The sequence below is a fragment of the Gossypium hirsutum genome, chromosome A09 (assembly GCF_007990345.1).
Source record: "Gossypium hirsutum isolate 1008001.06 chromosome A09, Gossypium_hirsutum_v2.1, whole genome shotgun sequence".
NCBI classification, from domain to species: domain Eukaryota; kingdom Viridiplantae; phylum Streptophyta; class Magnoliopsida; order Malvales; family Malvaceae; genus Gossypium; species Gossypium hirsutum.
In genome coordinates this window covers 79,935,944-79,957,505 of record NC_053432.1, presented here as the reverse complement: position 1 = coordinate 79,957,505, position 21,562 = coordinate 79,935,944, and the positions used below count along the sequence as shown (strand labels likewise).

At 31.9% G+C, this 21,562-nt stretch overlaps 3 protein-coding genes across 4 annotated transcripts; all 3 read left to right on the top strand.

Moving 5' to 3' along the window:
• Positions 1-2,144: 2,144 nt before the first annotated feature.
• On the top strand, positions 2,145-6,950 carry LOC107896515 (3-oxoacyl-[acyl-carrier-protein] synthase 3 A, chloroplastic). Of its 2 annotated transcripts, XM_016821696.2 has the most exons (9): positions 2,145-2,357; positions 2,732-2,882; positions 3,954-4,102; positions 4,564-4,700; positions 4,902-5,007; positions 5,099-5,217; positions 5,851-5,915; positions 6,018-6,240; positions 6,357-6,950. In XM_016821696.2, the coding sequence occupies exons 2-9, from the start codon at positions 2,875-2,877 to the stop codon at positions 6,576-6,578; spliced, it is 1,029 nt and encodes a 342-aa protein (XP_016677185.1). In that variant the 5' UTR covers positions 2,145-2,357; positions 2,732-2,874; the 3' UTR covers positions 6,579-6,950. The 2 variants fall into 2 exon arrangements, with proteins under 2 accessions (XP_016677185.1, XP_016677184.2); XM_016821695.2 differs by having other exon boundaries at positions 2,189-2,882.
• A 1,359-nt stretch (positions 6,951-8,309) lies between these two features.
• LOC107896514 (transaldolase-like) lies at positions 8,310-11,954 on the top strand. The gene is made up of 12 exons (NM_001398436.1): positions 8,310-8,562; positions 8,687-8,765; positions 8,861-8,936; positions 9,033-9,116; positions 9,267-9,371; positions 9,825-9,905; positions 10,015-10,079; positions 10,201-10,270; positions 10,361-10,438; positions 10,745-10,842; positions 10,962-11,097; positions 11,587-11,954. The coding sequence occupies exons 1-12, from the start codon at positions 8,394-8,396 to the stop codon at positions 11,731-11,733; spliced, it is 1,188 nt and encodes a 395-aa protein (NP_001385365.1). The 5' UTR covers positions 8,310-8,393; the 3' UTR covers positions 11,734-11,954.
• A 6,020-nt stretch (positions 11,955-17,974) lies between these two features.
• LOC107896510 (acid beta-fructofuranosidase) lies at positions 17,975-21,503 on the top strand. The gene is made up of 6 exons (XM_016821689.2): positions 17,975-18,467; positions 18,684-18,692; positions 19,513-20,369; positions 20,448-20,848; positions 20,921-21,008; positions 21,121-21,503. Exons 1-6 carry the CDS (start codon positions 18,077-18,079, stop codon positions 21,313-21,315), a joined length of 1,941 nt encoding a protein of 646 aa, XP_016677178.2. The 5' UTR covers positions 17,975-18,076; the 3' UTR covers positions 21,316-21,503.
• The last annotated feature ends 59 nt before the right edge of the window (positions 21,504-21,562 follow it).

The following is a 21,562-nucleotide window of genomic DNA, read 5'->3' as shown; positions in this document are numbered from 1 at the left end:
ATTTTTAATAATTATTTTCGAACTTATTTCACTAAGACGGAGGCCCGATAACACACTTTTCTGGTGCCCACGGATTTTGGGTTGTTACATGTATACAAATGTAATAATCTCAAATCATAAAAGTACGAATTGATAATTCAACTACTCGTCAATGACTCTCATCTTCTTTTCTCTCATGACAGTTTGACATCGTCTTTAACTATGTACGATAATTCAATAATAAAACAATATCATATTTAATCTAATTCACATTCAAATACAGTCATACATATTTTGCACTTTATTCAACTTAGTCCCTATACTCGAGAAATACATATATTTCGATATCTAGCATCCAATCAAAATCTGATTTTACATTCTTTCATTAGAAACATTATACTTTTTATTCACAGTATACTTTCATGACAAGTTTTCAATTTGGTCCTTAATGCTAGAAAGTTAACGAACAAGCTTATTTAGTTTTACAATTTAATCATTTTCACCACCTAATTAAGCCTATTAACTACCAATTCCTTCAAAATAAGCCCTAAATCATCAATTTCTCTCTAATGTTGACTTGCTAAATATTAGTTAATTGAATAAATTGATGGATAGGCTAATTAATTGAAGCTTCCATAATCAAGAATCTGTAATAAAAAAAATAACGAAAATGACTTCAAACATTACTTGATTTTTAATGTCCGAATGTTGAACCTTAGTTTTCTTTCTTTCCTTAATGAAAATGGTGGAGGAAGAAGATGACTGCATCTTTTATCTTTCCACAGATTTTCACTTATATATATAGTTAGATTATGAAATAATTAAACTTAATTAAGTTAATTAAACTATCATTTTTATTCCTTTGATCATTATTAATTAAGTTAATGGTAGTCACAAGATGAAAACCAATGGTTTAATTAGGCTGTTTAGGAAATTGCTATCTAAGTCTTCATACATTTTCTTAATTAAAATTTTATAATAATTGAACTTTTATAATTTAGTCTCTAAATTTTAATTAATTATCTTTTCGGTTAAATTATTTAACCGAACTTCAATTCATTTTTATATTAACTCTGTAAATATTTTTATTTTATATTTACGAATTCGATTTATAAAAATAAGATTTTAAAATTGTATTTTTTAACATCACTAAAAATTAAATCGTTACATAACCTAGCATATTGATGAGATTCTATCTCACATGGCGTGGAGTCTTTGAAGGCCACAGAGCTGTACAACTCCTTTCTAAATTTTCCTTGCATAAAAGAATTCCACAAATAAATGATCGCGAGATTCTTGCCCAGTCTGGCATGACAAACATCCAGCATCACAATTCAATTCCCAGGCTCGCAACCTGTCATTAGTACCCAACCAAACAATCAAAGAATGCTTGGGTATACAAAAGGTTGAGCCAGATAATTCTGCTCCATGGTACTTTGGCAGACAATGGTCTAAAGTTCATTTCAGGCTCTATTGACATGATATTTTGTGCCCAACCCCAACCAATTTACTCAATCATCTACACAGCTTCATTTCTCATTTTAATTATTTGCAATTTTTTTACAATACTTAAAATTATCCATAATCCTTCACTTTTAAATTAGAGTATAATACGCTTCAACGCACTTGAACTCACGTTCTCTTGCACTAGCAACAATGTTAATCGAGCTAAAACTCAATTGACAACTTTACTCAATGGCAAAACTAGAAAATTTTTCAGAGAGAGTTGAAATTAAATTGTAATTTTCATAATAGTAAAAATGTAATTTTTAAAGAATTAAATTAAAATTTTATTGTTTTTTAAAGAGGCTAAAGTATAATTTTATATTTACTAATTTAAAATTTTAAAAATTTTAAAAAATAAAATAATAAAATTTCTATTTTAAGAGGACCAGGCTGTACCAGCCTCTTATATTCCCCCTTGACTTTACTATTATTTAAATAATCTTTCATTACTCGAAACTCAATTTAATTACTCATTTATTTAATAAGATAACGAATGTTATAATGTTACCCATTTCTACACGTATTGTTACATTTTCTCCGTAACCTAGTTTTTTAATTTAATTTGTTGTCATACCAGAAATCTGGTTGTTAATGTGCGGCCGAACAAACTATTTTGCCTAATTTGAATTTAAAGACTTCGCCAACTGATTCTATGGTATTAGACTTTTTTAATTTGAAGCTTATTTCAACCATTAATCTTGGCAATCCGAACCTTGTAATTCACGAAGTATCAGCTAATGGGCATTTGCCACGTACGCTCAGAACACCATAAACCAGCCCAAAGTTCAATCTTGTTAACCGCCCACTGTGTCTATCTGCCCAAACAAAACAATCCCAACATTTGGATTGGATTTGCAGCAAATAAAACAATGGTGAAAGCTCATTGCATGTTATTACAGTGAAAGAAATTAAGAGTAGCATTGTAGTTTCCTCAATATTGTGTTGGCAACATCGCCAAACTTTTTCGTTTACTTTCATCTTCGGTCCCTCCGAAGATCTTTACCAAACAAAAAAAAAAACCCTGAAATTGAACTTTTGTTTTAGCTCAAGTTTTGCATGAACTTATCGATACTTATCTGAAATCTGTTTTACTTGTATTTTATTCTTTTTCATTCTTTAGGCAAACGCAGTTCCCAAAATTTTTCCTTTCTGCTGTTTTAAAGAGTGTTTATTGTTTACTTCATTTTAATTTTTTGGTATTGTTGAGTGTAAATGGCCAATGCATCTGGGTTTTTCACGCCTTCAGTTCCAAGGCTGAGGAGCAAGATTCAGCCTTCAATAGGCGTTTCTCGATCTGGGTTTTGCTTCTCTGGTGGAATCTCGAGGAGGGTAGTGTGCTCAAGTGCCATTGAAGGTGCGGAGAAGCATGTTTCCCCTTCTGAATCTCGAATGCCCAAGTAAATATCTTGTGCTTTTTTTTATGTATATATAATTTCTTGCTTGATTGGAATTGAGTACCAGTAGTTGAGTTGATGTGCATGACTTGTCCAAGAAAGAAGAAATTTTGGTTTACTATTGGTATTAATTTTATTGGGATTTCATAGTTTTCTTGTTGTAGTTCTTGTGAAGTTGAAAGCTGAAGTGTTCTTGCACTCGCGAGAATTATGTGGGTTGAACGAAGACGATGCATTTAATTTATAAATTTGATGAAAGGGGTTTTTTGCTTCATGCATGTGCTTTTTTAGCTTATGTACAGGGTAATTAACTCAATTAAATTTGAATGGTTGAAAGATTAGGATCTCATTTGGTTGCAATGCCCATTAGTGTGTTTCTTGCGTTTGGGTTACCACTGAGGCTTGAAAAGTTAATGATGGATTTGGTATGAGCTGAATAAGCAGTTAAAGAACCTCGGTCTCGACATACATAGATTCATTTATTGTATTGATTTTGACACTGGTATGGTATCGGTTAATATTTGTTCATGGATATAAATGATACAAGAAAGCTTTCTTTTGGACTATAAAATGAGAGTAAAGGAAATCTCTTGGAGTTAGTTTCATTAGACTAGAGATGACTTTCGTATGCTAATACCTACATGCTTTGCTTGCTTGTATCAAGAGCTGAAGATTAATATGGTCACCATTCAGATACTTCATGTTTGTTAGTTGCTGGATGCAATGAATCCGTTTTTGGTTCATTTTGTCTCCAGGAGGCCATCTTAGTGATTGATAATTCAACATTAGTCAGTGAGTACTTGACTGGTGAAAAACAATATTAATCTGGCCTTCAGAATCGGGATGCAGCCTTGTTTTTATTTGTTGCAATGAATCCGTTTTTGGTTCATTTTGTCTCCAGGAGGCCATCTTAGTGATTGATAATTCAACATTAGTCAGTGAGTACTTGACTGGTGAAAAACAATATTAATCTGGCCTTCAGAATCGGGATGCAGCCTTGTTTTTATTTGTTGATTTACTACTTATTGAAGGGTAATGATTTTCCTGATTTAATTGTACTTCGGGAAAATACAGGCTTGTCAGGAAAGGCTGTAAGTTAGTTGGCTGCGGGTCAGCAGTGCCATCTCTTTCTGTTTCCAATGATGATCTTTCGAAAATAGTTGATACATCTGATGAATGGATCTCTGTCCGCACTGGAATACGAAATCGACGGGTAATGTCAGGTCAGAATACACTCCATACTAGTACTATGTGCAGAATATTTGTTGACTATTTAGCTGGCATTTACTGCTTGTGTCAAATATCCATTGATGTGATTAAAATTTTTATCTTAAATCATGTGAACAGATGTTCCAGTTAGAAAGCCCCAGAGTCGATATGCTGAGTTTAATCAGTTTTGAATACAGCCTATTAAGCTTGGAGTTTAATCGGTTTTGAATACAGCCTATTAAGCTTGCCATTTCTTAAGAGGTTGAAAGAAAAGTTGATAGAGCATTTTCCCTTTACAATAAGACATAATTTGGCCCAGCTTAAATGTTGCATCACTTGTGTCTAAATAGAAACCTTGTTTGCCTGTGTCATTTTCTTTAGCAAAAGATGGAAAGCTTACATCCCTTATATATATTGTCATCATTGTTTCACCGTGGTCCAGTGTGGAGATTCTTATTGACAATTGCTCTTACAGGAAAGGAAAGTTTGAAAAAGCTAGCAGTTGAAGCGGCACAGAAAGCTCTTGAAATGGCAGATTTTGATCCTAACGATCTTGACCTAATCTTGATGTGCACATCTACTCCAGAAGATATTTTTGGTTCTGCTCCACAGGTATAGGCGACTAGGCTAACATTTATTTCCCAATGTGAAGAAAACATTTTGTGTTTACTGGCACAAATAATAGCATGTTTTTATATTATTTTCTCTATATTCAGACAACGCATATGTGCTTGTTTGAACAGTCATTTGTGTATGTTTTATCAAATAGTAATTTGTACCTTGTTGTGTGGCAACCATTATTTAACCTGTCAGATCCAAAGAGAGCTTGGCTGCAGAAATTCTCCTTTAGCTTATGATATTACAGCTGCTTGTAGCGGATTTGTGCTGGGTCTGATCTCAGCTGCTAGTCACATTAGGGGTAATAAATTTGTTTACTTCACAGCAAGGAGGTTTTGGTCATGTCTATTTAATGCTATACAATCAAACATTTTTACATTTGTGAATTACAGGAGGTGGGTTTCGTAATGTGTTGGTGATCGGTGCTGATGGTCTTTCTCGATTTGTTGATTGGACTGATAGAGGGACATGTATCCTCTTTGGGGATGCCGCAGGTGCTGTACTAGTTCAGGTAATACACTCCTAACTTCTTTTCTTAAGATAACTCTTTCTTGGAAGATGCAATGGTCATTTAATTTCTAGTTCAGCCTGAAGGCAATGCCTCTTCATTCTTTGTAATGTCGATCTGATTTATGTATGTACTTGCATATGTAGTATTTCTGTCTACCAGTGGTCATAATAAGTGACCATAAATTACAGGTAATAATAAGTCTACATGCATATGAGGATGGAAAGTACAGGATCGGAAGTACCTGTATTAAGGTGCTGTCATCTTACATTCTCAAAAAATATGAACATAATTAGATATAAATTTTGGGAGTAGATGTATCTGAGTGGCTGGTTGAACATAATTAGATATAAATTAGGGCCAGATTTCATGGCATTGTGCATACAATGTAGGTTCTTGTAATAATCATGCGGAGTAACGTTGAAATTATCAATCATTGTGGAGAATTGTCTTTCACCTTATATTTGGTTTGTTAAAAACCAGACTCTTGTAGCCATGGTGGAGGAACCATATGTTAGAGATTGAACTACCTAAGACATTATTACATACTAATGGGTCTAGGGTAACTTTCTTGTGTGTATAATATATTTTTTACAACGAAACATGATATGATTTGTCATTCAAACGATTCCGTAGGCCTGTGATGCTGAGGAGGATGGTTTATTAAGCTTTGACTTGCATAGTGATGGTGAGGGTGGAAGGTAAGTCCCTCTCATAGTCATATGTTATATAACTAAAGTACTAAACAAATACTGTATTGCTTCCTCTTAAGGAATTTGACAGAGCTGTCAGTCCTGTTGCAGACATCTTGGTGCCCCCATAAATGATAATGAAACTGATGAGCTGTTGGGTTCAAATGGTTCGGCATTAGATTTCCCTCCGAAAAAGTCCTCTTATTCCTGCATACAGATGAATGGCAAAGAAGTTTTTCGCTTTGCTGTGCGATGTGTACCACAATCGATCGAGTCTGCCTTGGAAAAAGCTGGTCTTGTTTCAGGCAATGTTGACTGGTTATTGCTCCATCAGGTATATGATTTAGGATACAATTGATTCCAGCCAGTACCCTTACACGTCAGCAACCATTGAATTTTTCTTGAATACTGTTGGTTATAATGGTTATCTGATGGATTTGATTAATGCAGGCAAACCAGAGGATTATCGATGCAGTCGCAACACGGTTAGACTTCCCCCAGGAAAAAGTCATATCAAATTTGGCGAATTATGGTAATACGAGTGCCGCATCTATTCCTTTGGCATTGGACGAAGCCGTCCGAAGCGGAAAGGTGAAGCCAGGCCATACGATTGCAGCTGCAGGTTTTGGTGCAGGTTTAACATGGGGATCTGCAATTATTAGATGGGGATGAAAGATTACCCTTGAGCCAAATTAACAATGTTTGAAAGAAGAGAAATTCTTATGAACAGCTCTCCAGTTCCAGCATTCTGATCCAAAAATACATAGATAATGGGAGTTAGCAATCACATAATCTCCATCAGCTCCATTATTGTTTCTTCGAAATCTGCTACATTTTAGTTGTTTCACTTCGAATAAATTTGTGTTTTTTTTCTTTCCCTTAAAGGCTTTTTAACTTTTTCAGCCCTCTTGACTCACAGTACTGTAATAGTAACCCCTTGTCCCTTTTACCTCCTTGATTCATTCGTGAGATCAGAAACAATGTTATTCCGATTCCGGAGAGATCCGGGCATTTATTAGACATAAGTATGTTCGATTTTTTAAAGATGTGTTTTTCTCCGATGCGTTTACGAGAAAGGACACAAATTTAAATCATGGGGTCTTACAAGTATGAATCAGGTAGTAGCAACAGGTGGTTAATCGAGTGTCCTGATAAAATTCTAAATCTTGCCAACTATTGTCCAAAACATGACCTAAATATGAAAAGAAGGAAAGCAGGATACGTAACATGTAAGATAAAGTACCATTTTTGTTCATGGCAGTCTTCTAGAAGTCATGGGAAACAATCTTCAAAACATAAATTAAGTATGCAAATCCGAATCATAAACTTGAACTTCGATATTATCATCACATAGAAGAAATTTGTTATAACTAATAAATTACATAAGATGTTGGATTGATTTATACCATAGGTGATAGTGTTCACGGGTGGAATTTCGGTAGAGTGATAACAAATGGTTCTTTTATTGTTGTGTTTAGAAGAGAACGCTAGGTCTACTCTACTCTATAAATGTAGAGGGTAAGGTGACACACTATCCGCTAAGAGCACTATTAGAGTTGAAATGAGATGATTAAGCGAAATGCCATTAGGCCCAGGGGATTGATAGATTGACAGATGCTGGTATGTTTTCTTTCTCATATACATTCGTACATACATATATTTAGAGGATTGCATGGAGCCACTCCATGTGACGTGTTGCTTGGCAAGGCTGAGTTTAAGTGTCCAGTTTAGGCGTCTGGTGAGACTAAGCTTGACCAAAGACTAAGCTTTTAACGTTGGGTGATTCAACAAGGATATAACAAAATTTGTAGAAACTGTTGATATAATATGTGAAGTTAGAGATGAGAGGCGGTTCACATGGTGTGTTAAGAGTTGTTAGTGGTGATTTTGGAGAGCTTGGAGAGAATATAAAAGGTTTTAACAGGATTTTGACATAGTGCTGATGATGTTTATAAATAAGTAATTTGATATGTGTTTTCTTAATATATATTTTATTTGTCATTAAGAATCTTATTAGGATGTGATAGGATGTAACTTAATCATATGAGATATTAGTAGTAAAGTTATAGGGAATATTATTATATGTATATTAAGGTGTGATATAAGATACCTCTAATTTCACATTACAATAGGCAGTGTTACAGATCAGATATAAAAAAAATTTAAATTTCTTTTTAATTCAGATGAAATATCTACTTAACATCATAATTAGATGTGAGAAAATAATTATTTTATAATTAAATTCAATATTTAACTATTAATAATCCAAGCAAAATCAAATTTAATATGAATCCAACTAATCCAACTAAACAAATAACCCGATATTTGGAAGATGATAATTCAGACAAGAAGGGGCCATCAGCTTACAAAAATCTAAAATGCATACATCCTGGCAAAACTCTTATCCATTTAAAAATATCCGGCAACGAACTTAAAAAGAACTTTCACCTGTTTTCTCTCTCACGCACGAAAACAGAGGAAAAAAATATGTCACTCTCCTTGCAATCTTCGCCTTCATCATTTCTCTCTTCTTCTCTACCAAAATTAAGATTGGGATTTGCAAATGGGTGTCCTTCTTCCAGCCTACTCTTCAAATTCAACGCATCTTTTCCAGCTATTCGTGCTTCCTCGGGCTTCTCTTCTTCTCTCGACACTGGTTATCTACCTTGCTTTTCCTTTTCGATCGTTTTGGTTGAATCTGTAACCATTTTAGTTGTTTCTTCGGTTTTTAATTTCTGGGTTGTTTTTAAAATTTGTTTTTTTTCTTTGGGAAAATTCAGGGTTAAGAACTGAATTGGATGCTGTGTCTACTTTCAGTGAGATAGTTCCTGACACTGTCATCTTTGATGATTTTGAAAAGTAAAGATTGTTTTGTTTTTGGAATTTTGGGCTTTATCTTAATGAATGTTTTACTCTAAAAGGACTAATTGTTTATACTAATAAATTGAATATAGGTTTCCACCAACAGCTGCAACTGTTAGCTCTTCACTGCTGTTGGGTATATTGAGCCTTCCAGATACCATTTTTAGAGTAAGCATTGTCATATGAATATATATATATATTTATATCTTAAAATCTTTTATATGTATAACAAATTAACTAGTTAAGTTTTTATTTTTGGTTTAGAATGCTGTGGATTTGGCCTTGGCGGATTCAACTTGTTCTAGGCTTGACAATCCTGAACTGAGGTTGGCTTGTTTCTTTAACAAGGTTTGTATTCTTATACTCTGTATTATTAAGTAATAATGCATGAATTTTTGGTGTTATGCTATCTAATATTCATTTGCATTGGCAAAGAAGGGGGGAAAACTAGAATTAGATCATTAATTTGTTTGACTTTTGGTTGTTCATAAAGTGTAGGCTTTAGTAAATGTTGGTGGTGACTTGGCAAAGCTAGTTCCAGGTCGAGTTTCAACTGAAGTGGATGCACGTCTGGCTTATGATACACATGGTATTATTAGGAGGGTACTGGCTCTTCTTATGTCTCCATTTTTATTCTTTGCCATTGATTGTTGTTTGGTATCACAACCATTGCCAATTTTCATTGTCAAAAATTGTATTAGGTCTTATGCATAAGAAGCAATGTTGAAAGTTTTAATTGAATATTATCATTGATGACATGAACTATTTATTCCTTGCCCATGAATTTTTGTCTTATGTTGACAAGAGGTTATTCTCTTAGCTTTTGAAATAAGAAATGTAGTGAAAGACTTATTTGTTATACATAAATATAAGTATTATATGGATCACTATGCTCCTCAATAGAACATGGTTTATACGATGAGCGAAGTCGCCTTTGAAAACTTTTCACTTTGTTGGTATTGAACACACTTCTTTTTCCTTTTATATGTTATAGTAGTTTATTCCCTTTTATTTCGGATATGCTGTCTGATGCTAAAAGCTTATTGGGATATGCAGGTTCATGACTTACTGAAGTTGTATAATGAGATTGATGTTCCACCTGAGCGCTTATTGTTTAAAATTCCTTCAACTTGGCAAGTAAGTGTCTCAATTAATTGTGTATACACTCGGTTTTAAAGATAGTGATTTTGATAGCCTCGGTACATAAAGGCTAAATGATTCTTGCTATTGCTTGTTGGTTATACAGGGAATAGAAGCCTCAAGATTGCTTGAATCTGAGGGTATACAAACACATTTAACTTTTGTTTATAGGTATATGATTATGTTGACAATTTATATTGCTTGATTATAAAAGTTTAAGAAATTTCTAAACAAATGTTTTCCATTTCTTTCTTTTTCTAATTGTTGCTTTTTTTATGGTGTGTTGGTTCAGCTTTGCTCAAGCTGCAGCTGCAGCCCAAGCTGGTGCTTCTGTTATTCAGATTTTTGTTGGCCGTGTTAGGGTATCCCCCCCCCCCCGAAAACTTTTGGTGACATTCGTCTGTAGACCTTGATCTTTTATAAACCTTGAAACACATTTTGTCTTTGGTCAGGATTGGGCACGCAATCATTCTGGTGACCCTGAGATTGAAGCTGCCATTCAAAGAGGAGAGGATCCCGGGTTAGGTCTGGTTAGTTAAACAACTATTGATTTCTAAGTGTAGGCTTTTAGCTTCTTGTGGTTTATATATTTTCAGCTGAATATTGCAACTTGAACAATTGTTTCTTTGAGCAGCCACATTGGTTCTTGTGATCTCTGAAGTGAATTACAGTCTATCTGTTGCACATTGAAGTTTAGACTTAGCTTTTTAGGATCTTTCTAATGGAAATAAGTGATTGTTCTTTTAATTGTATTAACTAGGTGTTCCTTTTTTATACTTTATGTAGTATATTCAACAGGTTGTTTTAAATTGGTCTACTGTTGTTTGTTGTTGCAGGTGACAAAAGCTTATAACTACATTCACAAATATGGACATAAATCAAAGCTTATGGCTGCAGCAGTTCGAAACAAGCAGGATTTATTCAGTTTGCTGGGGTATCATATGACTCTAAACTGTCACCATTATCTATTTGAATGGAAATCTTACAAATTAAGAATCAAATATTGATCTTCTTTTTTGGTTCTTAAACCTGTGGTATGGTTTATTCCTTCAGGGTTGATTATATCATTGCACCGTTGAAGATATTGCAGTCGCTGAAAGAATCAATTACTGCTCCTGATGAGAAGTACTCTTACATTAGGAGGCTTTCCCCACAGTCTGCTGCCAACCACGATTTCACTGCTGAAGAGGTATGCTATTTTCCCATGTTTTCAATTGTCAAAACCGAAAAAACCACGGAAATGGAAACTGGAACTCACTGCACATTATAATGACAAAATGCAACCGATGCTGATATAGTGATTTCCCCAGGACATTGCATTCATGGTCTTACAATATGAAACAGCCCATATAGATATGGACATGGCTTCCGATGTTGAGATAGTGATTTCTATGTATAAATTTGGTTACTCATGATCCCTTGATTGGAGCAACTTCTTTTAAACGTCCTTTGTATGATTTCCTTCACCATTTTCACAGCCATTCATTGGACCATGGTCACCGCAACCACATCCAATCTTTGCTCCTTCATCAGCTATTTGCTGCAATTTTGGTTATGAATTAGACCATGTACCTTTTTACAACCGTGATCTCGAAGCCATCAAGATTAAGCACCTTTTTTTTTTTTTAAATGAAAACCATGAAACAGTTGTTGACTGATAATTTCTCTCTGCATTCAGCTCACAAAGTGGGACCAATTAAGCCTTGCATCAGCTATGGGACCTGCATCTATGCAGCTTCTGGCTGCTGGACTTGAAGGATACGTTAATCAAGCGAATCGAGTCGAGGAATTACTTGACAAGATTTGGCCGCCTCCTAATGTCTAAAATGGCCCCTCCATTTTGACCCACATCTCATATGCCATAAAATAAGAAGATGATACTGACTCCATTATGTTGTTTACGTTTTTCTTTTTGGTTATGCAGAGCAGTTTAGTTGGTCTTTAAATCTGATGTCAATCCTCCATCTTTCATGTTATCAATGAACATAATGCTACTGTTTTAGAAACTTGCAATTCAATCCCATGGCAAAGCTTTCCTCTTTACTATATTTCTGTACAAGAAAAAAAAAAAACTACCAATTGCAATTCAATCCCACAAGTAAAGTCATGGACTACATAAATTTAGCATCAGAAGTGATAATTAAGTTCATGGTTCATATGAATCTAAGAGCTGCACACTTGAATAAATCGTTTTTGTAAGGAGAGGGTGATCATATTCTGATTTGACTTTATGATTAAATACATAAATCAGTGTTTACAAATCATAGGTCGATGGATACATAAATTCCGCCTATAATTTTGGATACCACTGAATGATTTTCTTTTATAATCTTGTGGTGGCTTGTAAGAAAGGATAATAGCCACTAAATCAAGCAAAAGACTGAGAAGAGGCCATGTGTTAAACCTTAAAAATAGATGAAACAATTATTAATAAAAAAACACGTTAATCTCAATAATTCATTAAAATATAACCACAGCCAATTAATAACACTCCACTTGTAGAAACCATAACCAAGATTAGAAAGCATAAAAGTCCCCTCCATCCTCTCCCACCAACCATTCATTAATTTTCAATAATGGCAGCAAATAATAAAATTAGAGGTTGACATTTATTGCTGCCTTCCGCTCCAACCCATTGTCCCATTTTACCACAAATCCATGCCATCTAATTTAGGTTTCAATCAAATAACGAGATCTATCCTATTAATACATCCACTGATATATGTAATATATTATATTTATTAAATTATATCAAAAATTCCTTTATTATATATTTTTGTCGAATTTAATCTTTTTATTTTTAAAATTATATTTCTTTAGTTGTAATAAAAAAATTATGAATTTTATCGAGTAATTAGATACTTGTGCCGATTGAGTTTTAATTAGATTGGTATAGGACATTGTTACTAATGCAGGAGGACGTAGGTTGGGGAGTGGCTAAACATTGCTTAAAAAAGAAAGTATATACGATTAAAACCCATAATAAGATTGTTAAAAAATAAATAAAGTGACAATATTCAAATATATTTTGACAACAAATATAACATCTTTTTTAAAAGTACAAACCACATCAAATTATCCAATTGCATAAAAATGTCTAGATATATATGCCATGTATTCTAAAAGTATAAATCACACCAAATTTTTTTTGACAAATTAATTAAAATAAGTTCAAGACACATTTCAAGAAATAGAGATATCAAATTACAATAGGAAATTAAATGTATCGAAAATTTGTAGTATAAAATTTATTCAACAATGATTATAGGTGAAATCATTAAAAAAAATGTATATAAATCTTATTAAACAGTGTTTGATTATTTGATATGTAGTTTTAATTATTTTATTTAAATATTACATAAAAGTGTTATTATAATAATATTAAGAATTAGTAGTTTGCGCATTGGTAGTGTACTTTTTGTATTCCGTAAGCAGTGTACGAAATAGGAATACATTTGTCAACCCTTAATTTTGTCTGTGTATCAAAATTTTTTCCTAATATTAATTATCATTTTAAAAAGAATATATCGATTTTTTAATTGATTTAGTATCTGATTAACCTGTAATATAAATTCAGTCAATAATTTTATAATAAAAATAAATTAATTGACCCAAAAGAATATTTTTTTAATAATTAAGATAAAAAACGTTATTACTTACTTTTGTACCTACAATATAATGTTTTTGTCATCGGTGAAGAGGTTGTTGGTGACAATTATTTTCCTTTATTTTATTGTTTAAATTTGGTCCAATAATTTTTTTACGTTGATAGGAATTATGCCACTTGTAATTGTCATCTTTTTATATTGGTTAAATAATATCTTTTGAAATCCTTAATTGATTGAAGAATCTGCCGAAGAACGATTTAAGTTTCACTTTTGGTGGGGTTGGATTTAATATATTTTATATTTGATTAAATTTATATTTATCTGAAATTTTAAAATACGTTTAAAAATATTTATAGTTGTAAATAGTTATATTTTTTTATTTTTTAAAAAATATTTATATTTTTTTATTTTAATATTTAATAATTTCATATATCTTTTCATTTATTAAAAATTTTAAATTAGATAATTTAATATATTTTTTAATGTTCACATTATAGTATTGTATATTATTATAAATTTAATTTTTATATGGATAAATTACATATATATAACTAATATAATACAATACAATAATTACAAACTTAGAAAATGAGTTCAATTGGACTCAAGTTTGTTTTAAATGCTTAATTCAATTTTTAAATAGAGTTACTTTTTTTTGCCAATTTTATTTTTTGAGTTTTATATTTATGTCAAATCCTTATAAATTTCAAATTGAACTTCGGGCTTTAGTGGATAACTCAACCTTTAAACATGTCTAATCTTTATATATACTTAACCAATTTTTGTTAATTTTTTAAATATATTTACTATCATAAACCCCTTATTAAGTGAGTTTTACTCATCAGTTGGTAATAATTTAGTTGATAAATTACTAATTATCTCTTTTTTGTTTTTACAATGTAAATTCCAAAAACACATTATTTTAAATTTTATCATTTTAATTAAAATATTATTTAATTTTTAAATAATTTTTCAATAAATATATTTGTTAGTTACATCTTCTTTTTTTCATTTGCAGTATGCTATAATCTAATAGAAATTTAAACATTTTGAATAAAATACAACTCTTATTGTGTTTTAGGTGTCTAGATCCTTCTTCTGGTCTTGATTGCGTCACTAATTACCTGTTTATTGCTGACTCATCTTGTCATCATTAGAAAGGTAGAAAGTTAATTATCAAATTAATCAGTTCGTCTTATTATTATTATTATTATTATTCAATTTTGAAGACATTTTGAACGAAACATAATCCATCCACGGGGACGAAATTATGGGAGGCTGGCAGGTAATCCGCATAGTAATCTATTAAAATAATTATTTTTATTTGTCTCAAGTTATATTTTAATTGTTTATGTTTAAAATGTTATATTTTAGTTACTTATGTTATTATTTTGTTACGAAGTGATCACTTTACCGTTAAGTTCCGTTATCTCTCTAACGGTCATCTTACGTGACAGTCCAACTAGATTTTAGGTGCCAACTTAGATTTCTAAATTGGATGAAAATAAATTTTTAATTAAAAAATTAATTAATTTAAATTTTCAAACATAAACTTTAACTAAAAAAACTGTTCATCTTTTCTTTTTAATTTTTCTTCCATCTCTTATTTTTTCAATGGTTTTTTTTTCACTTGATTGGAAAAACCATTATTTAGATCAAAATAGTTGAAATCAAATGGTTTTTCCAGTCAAATGAGAAAAAAAACCATTGGAAAAAAGAAGAGATGGAAGAAAAATTAAAAAAGGATATAAACAATTTTTTTAGTTAAGGTTTAGGTTTAAAAATTTTAATTAATTAATTTTTTTAATTAAAAAATTATTTTCATCCCATTTAGAAATTCAAGTTGACACCTAAAATCTAGTTAGACTGCCACCTATGATTACTGTTAGAGAGATAACGGAACTTAACGGTAGAGTGATCACTTCGTAACAAAATAATAACATAAGTGACTAAAATGTAACATTTTAAACATAAGTGACTAAAATATAACCTGAGGCAAACAAAAATGACTATTTTTGTAGATTACCCGTAATCCGAATCTTTAAAATAGAAAATTTTTTATTAAATTTCTTTAAAATTTTTAAAATTTAAATTAATAAATATAAAATTATACTTTAGTTTCCTTAAAAATATAAAAATTTAATTTAATTATTTAAAATTTATAAATATATACACTATTAAAATAATAAAATTACATACTATAATAAAAATTACAATTTAATTTCCAATTCCCCTAAAAAAAATTTTTGATTTCGCCCTATGGATCCGAATATTTCTTTTGGAAGAAACGTAATCAATACTAATTTTTTCTTAAAATATAATTACATGAATTAATTAAATTTAAATTCCAATATAACTTTTTTTTTAAAATTGCTTTAAATTCAACTTATTCTATTATCGAATTTTAATTGTATCACATGTCCTTTTTTGGGGGTGGCAAGCCGAGTAAATGCATATGAGAAATACAACCAAAGAAATAAAAGTTGCCTATCATTGTCAATTTTACCTTTAATAATTCAATGCTGCTGTTAGGTTTAAATACCGTCCGACGTGCTATTAGAGTTAATCCATCAATTTTCTTTTTATTCTCAGATTTAGTTAGTTTAATCGATGGGAACTTTTTTTATTAAATTAAAGGTAAATTATACGTTTTGATCATTTAATTTTAAAAATTATAAAATAATCATCGAACTATTCGAAATTTTTTATTTAAGTCACTGGATTGTTATTTTTTTATAAAGTTTAAATAGTAAGTTCTAAGCGACAATTCAATGATCAGTACTGTAGATCAATACCCATAAATAAGTAAAAAAATATACCTTAGAGCCAAGTTGATCTAATGATTAGTGTCAAAGATTAGAGAAAAAATTTGTTTGGACTCTGGTTCGTAGATTCATGAGGTCCAAAGTTGTTCTATGAAAAAAAACTGAACTACAGAAGAGAAGAGGAAATAGGGCTTTTAATTAGTACAAGTGGTGGAACAAAGAAAGTCATATAACAATAATATTAACAGTCCAGTGACTTAAATTAAAATTTTTAAATAATTAAATGATCATTTTGTAATTTTTTAAAGTTAACTGACCAAATGTAAACTTACTTATAGTTTATGACTAATTTACCATTGATGTTGAAAAATTCATTTAAAAAATTTACCAATGCTGTCAAAAAGCGCCTTTAAGAGGATAATTAATTTTAGATATGATGTTGTAAAATAAAAAATATTTTTTTAAATAATATTTAAATTTATTAATATTATAATTAATTACAATAAAAATAATAATAACTCAAATGTAAAATATCATTATTTTCTCATGTTATTATTACTGCAATACCAAATTATTATTATTTTAGTATTAACAATTCGAGTTATATTATAGTACAAATATGATAAAATGATTTATAGTAAACCATTGTTAATATCATATGATATATAAAACATAAATTTATTATTTTGTAAAATAATTAAGTATTTAGTTTTATAACTAAAATAAAACCCAATTAATTAGTCACATAGTATTAATTTGATAAATGGAATAATTCACTGGTCCAGTCCACCAATGATTAATTACCAGCTTCCATTAAAGTTTCTAACCACCTCACTAGCTTATTGTCAGTAACAATTAAAAGTGAGTATTCGATCGAGTTGAGTGAAAAATTTTGAGTTAGTTGAGTTGATGAATCTTATTTTAGCAACCGAACTCAATTTGAATTTTTTTCAAATTAAACTGAATCGAGTCGAGTTAACGAATCCTATTATTTACACTCAATGTTGCATTTACATGGACCGATTATTTAACTAGTAGGCGAAGTACAAGATTATTTAATAACATAAACAAATATAATAGTTTTGCCTTTTAACTTAATGAGTAAATATTTATTAAAATGACGTAGTTTTGCCTTTTCTTATTCAAATTTTTGAATAATTCAAATTGTGTAATTCATATTCGAGTTAAACCGAAAAACTTAATTTTTTATTCGAGTTGATCCGAATAACTTGATTAACTCAAATTACTTGAATTATTTAATTCAAAATTTAAATTTTTTATCGAATTCTTCCAATCGAATCGAATTTTGTTCACCCTTACTAACAACACCAATAAAATTCATATTAGTTCAGAAATTGCAACTTTTACTAATATTTTTCTACATTATTGTTGATACACGTCATCTATCATGCTCAATTATTAGCATAAATCCAAATCATTAAAATTTCCTGTCGGAATAGATTATTAACCTACGGAAATCTGAAACAACATACACTCGACTTGTACAATATCTGTCTTTGTCGACAACATTTGCAAGGATCATTAGCATAACACAATATGATCTTAATTACGGTTTTGTTTATAAATAATTAAATAAATATTGATCCAGTTTCCCACAAAATAATCGTCATAATTATTTGGTAAATTTCAGGAACATTAATGACCCCACAAACCTCGTTTGCTCATCCAAACATTTCGATACATATAATAGCAATGAGAAGTGAGGCCAAAACATAGCACATTTGTTAAGCCTTTTTCTCTTAATTCTCTTATCTTTTTCGAGTTACGTTTAACAATGGCGGATATCAATCCATTGCTTCCGGTTTCCAGCTCCGATGGATCATCCAATCTGACGGGTCAGGCTACCTGCCGGAGACCCATCAAAGTGGTGGTTTCGATCTTTTTCGGCTTGTTAACGTTGGGCTTGTTTGCTGCATTGTTGATTAGAAACAATGGGCCAGTTGATTATGTTGACGTGCATGAAAATGAACGTGGTTCATTGGCTTCGACGGCCTTCGAGAAGGCTGAGAATTTAAAGCCGGTTTCACGTGGCCCGGCTGCCGGGGTATCGGAGAAATCAAACTGGGCTTTTGGCGGCGATTTACCGGACTATCCATGGAACAATAGCATGTTATCATGGCAAAGAACAGCTTTTCACTTTCAACCTGAAAAGAATTGGATGAATGGTAGGGAAGAAAATTATAGTTGCATTGCTTCTTTTTTTGTTTTTAAATTCTTTGATACTGTCGTAAATTTTGTCGATACTAATATAAAGTATAGATTATTTTTAAATATTAATTTTACTAGTTATATAGGCTGATTTTTACATTATTTTTTGGGGGTATGGCTGGGTGTTTTTACATTGCTGCTCTAACGTGGGAATCTGGTTCGTGCTGCTACAGATCCTAATGGTAAGCTCTCTATAATTATTATGTTTTATCACATTTTTTTATTTTTTTAAAATATTTATATTTTAAATTATGAATAAGATAAAACTATGATTCATTAAATATATAAAAACCTTACATAATTCGAATATGAGTTAAATGAGTTTTTTTTTTTTTTGAGTTAGCAGCCACTTTATGCTATTTTGCCACTGATTGATTGAATGGTAGTATCTCATTGATTAGACAATCAATTCGAAAATTAAATACTGGTTATTAGTCAAAACCAGATTCGAAAATATTCTCAATAATTCATATTTCTATTTTGCTCATCTGGGGCCCACCCTTTTATCTGATATCTTTATTTCTTTTGATATATGATATACATCATTTCACGCTCTTTTAGTTTTTTGAATAGGAGAATTATAAATTAAATTTTTCTTCATAATTTTTAACTTTTTAGTTAAATTTAAATTTAAAAATTTTGATTTGTCATTCTCTTATATTTTAGTAATAACTTTTTAAAAATTTAAAATAATAATATTAATAAACCTAAAATAAGTATAGCTAAATGGTTTATGAATATGAACTTGTTAGTAAAATTTAAAAAGTATATTTTTAATCAAATTTAACTTAAGCAAATATAAATTACAGTAATAATATATTACGGTTTAAATTTATTTCATGATCTCCTCTACCTTTATTGCAACATATTTATAATCTGTGTAGATACAATTTGATGTAATTTCATACAAATGGTATGTTCCATTAAAAAAAATAACAGAAAAATTATAAAAGAATGGATTAATTTATGATTTTTTTAACATATGATTGGTAAACAAAACAGGTCCATTATTCTACAAGGGGTGGTATCATTTCTTCTATCAGTACAACCCTAACGCTCCCGTTTGGGGCGACATAGTTTGGGGCCATGCTGTATCCAAAGATTTGATCCATTGGCTTCACCTCCCATTGGCAATGGTTGCCGATCAGTGGTACGACAAAAATGGTGTCTGGACAGGTTCTGCAACCATCCTCCATGATGGTAAAATTGTTATGCTTTATACAGGGTCCACCACCGAGGGTGTTCAAGTTCAAAACCTAGCTTATCCAGCCGACCAATACGATCCGCTCCTCGTCCATTGGGTCAAGTACCCTCGGAACCCGGTTCTGGTCCCACCACCGGGCATCGGTCCCAATGATTTCCGAGATCCGACCACCGCCTGGTTAACCTCCGAAGGCAAATGGCGGATCACCATAGGGTCCAAGATCAATAAAACTGGCATAGCTTTGGTGTATGATACTAAGGACTTCATAAACTACGAGATGTTAGATGGGTTACTTCATGCTGTGCCTGGCACTGGCATGTGGGAATGTGTGGATTTCTTCCCTGTTTCGGAAACCGAAAACAATGGCTTGGAGACGTCCATTAATGGACATGGAATTAAGCATGTGGTGAAAGCAAGTCTGGATGATGACAGACATGATTACTATGCCATTGGGACTTATAATGATCGCAATGGTACATGGATTCCAGACCGTCCCAACATCGATGTTGGTATCGGATTAAGGTACGATTATGGGATATACTATGCTGCCAAGACTTTCTATGATCAAAACAAGAAGAGAAGAGTGTTGTGGGGTTGGATTGGCGAATCCGATAGTGAGGCAGCAGATGTGAAAAAAGGATGGGCATCTGTTCAGGTAATTAAACGTCAATTAAAACCCAGATTTCTTCATTTACAGAACATGTTTATAATGTAACTATTTTAACTTAAACAGAGCATTCCGAGGACGATTTTGTTCGATAAGAAGACCGGAACTCATCTGCTTCAATGGCCAGTGGAAGAAATAGATAGTTTAAGGTTGAAAGGCAAAGAATTTAACCAAGTGAGAATCCAGGCAGGATCTGTTGTTCCTCTAGATATCGATTCAGCAACACAGTTGGATATCATAGCTGAGTTCAAGATCGATAGCGATGCTTTGGATAAAGCAACCGGGTCGTCCGATGCATCGTTTGACTGCGTGACCAGCGGTGGAGCTGCCGAGCGTGGTGCATTGGGACCATTTGGCCTGTTGGTGCTTGCAGACGAGAGGCTGAGTGAGCAGACTCCTGTGTATTTCTACATGACAAAAGGATCCGATGGCAATCTAAAGACATTCTTTTGCAACGATCAATCTCGGTATGTTTGGTGTTTGAGCCGGTTTTTTATAAATGTAGGAGCCAAGAACTTAACGATAATGTCTTGTTGCAGATCATCTAAAGCATCTGATGTTGATAAACACATATATGGGAGCTTGGTTCCTGTTCTGAGAGGCGAAAATTTATCCATCAGAATATTGGTGAGTTTTTAACTTCCCTCCATCATCGATGCAGGCGGATGTTTTTTAAACTGAACCGACCGAAGAGTGCATGAAGATGAGAATGGAATGTAATATAATGTTGTGGGTGCAGGTGGATCATTCGATAATCGAAAGCTTTGGACAAGGAGGAAGAACAGTGATTACATCAAGGGTTTATCCGACAAAAGCGATTCATGGAGCAGCTAAAGTGTTTTTATTCAACAATGCAACGGAGCTCAATGTAACTGCGTCACTTAAGACATGGCAGATGAACTCTGCATTTATTCAGCCATATCCAAATTTATGAACATTTCCTATACTCCCAAGAGAGAGAGAGAGAGAAGCCAATTTATGCAAACATCCTCGGCCACTGTCTCAAAGCTTGATTAGCAGCCATGTTTGGTTGCCATTTTAGCACTCTTAGCCTAGCTTAACCTATCTTTCCCGCCTGTAAAATATTCTTTATTCTAATAATAGATTCCGTTAGTTGCTTTTCATGTGCTTCAATCATCTTCTTGATATGCTAACAACATAATTAAAGCACAACAAATTGG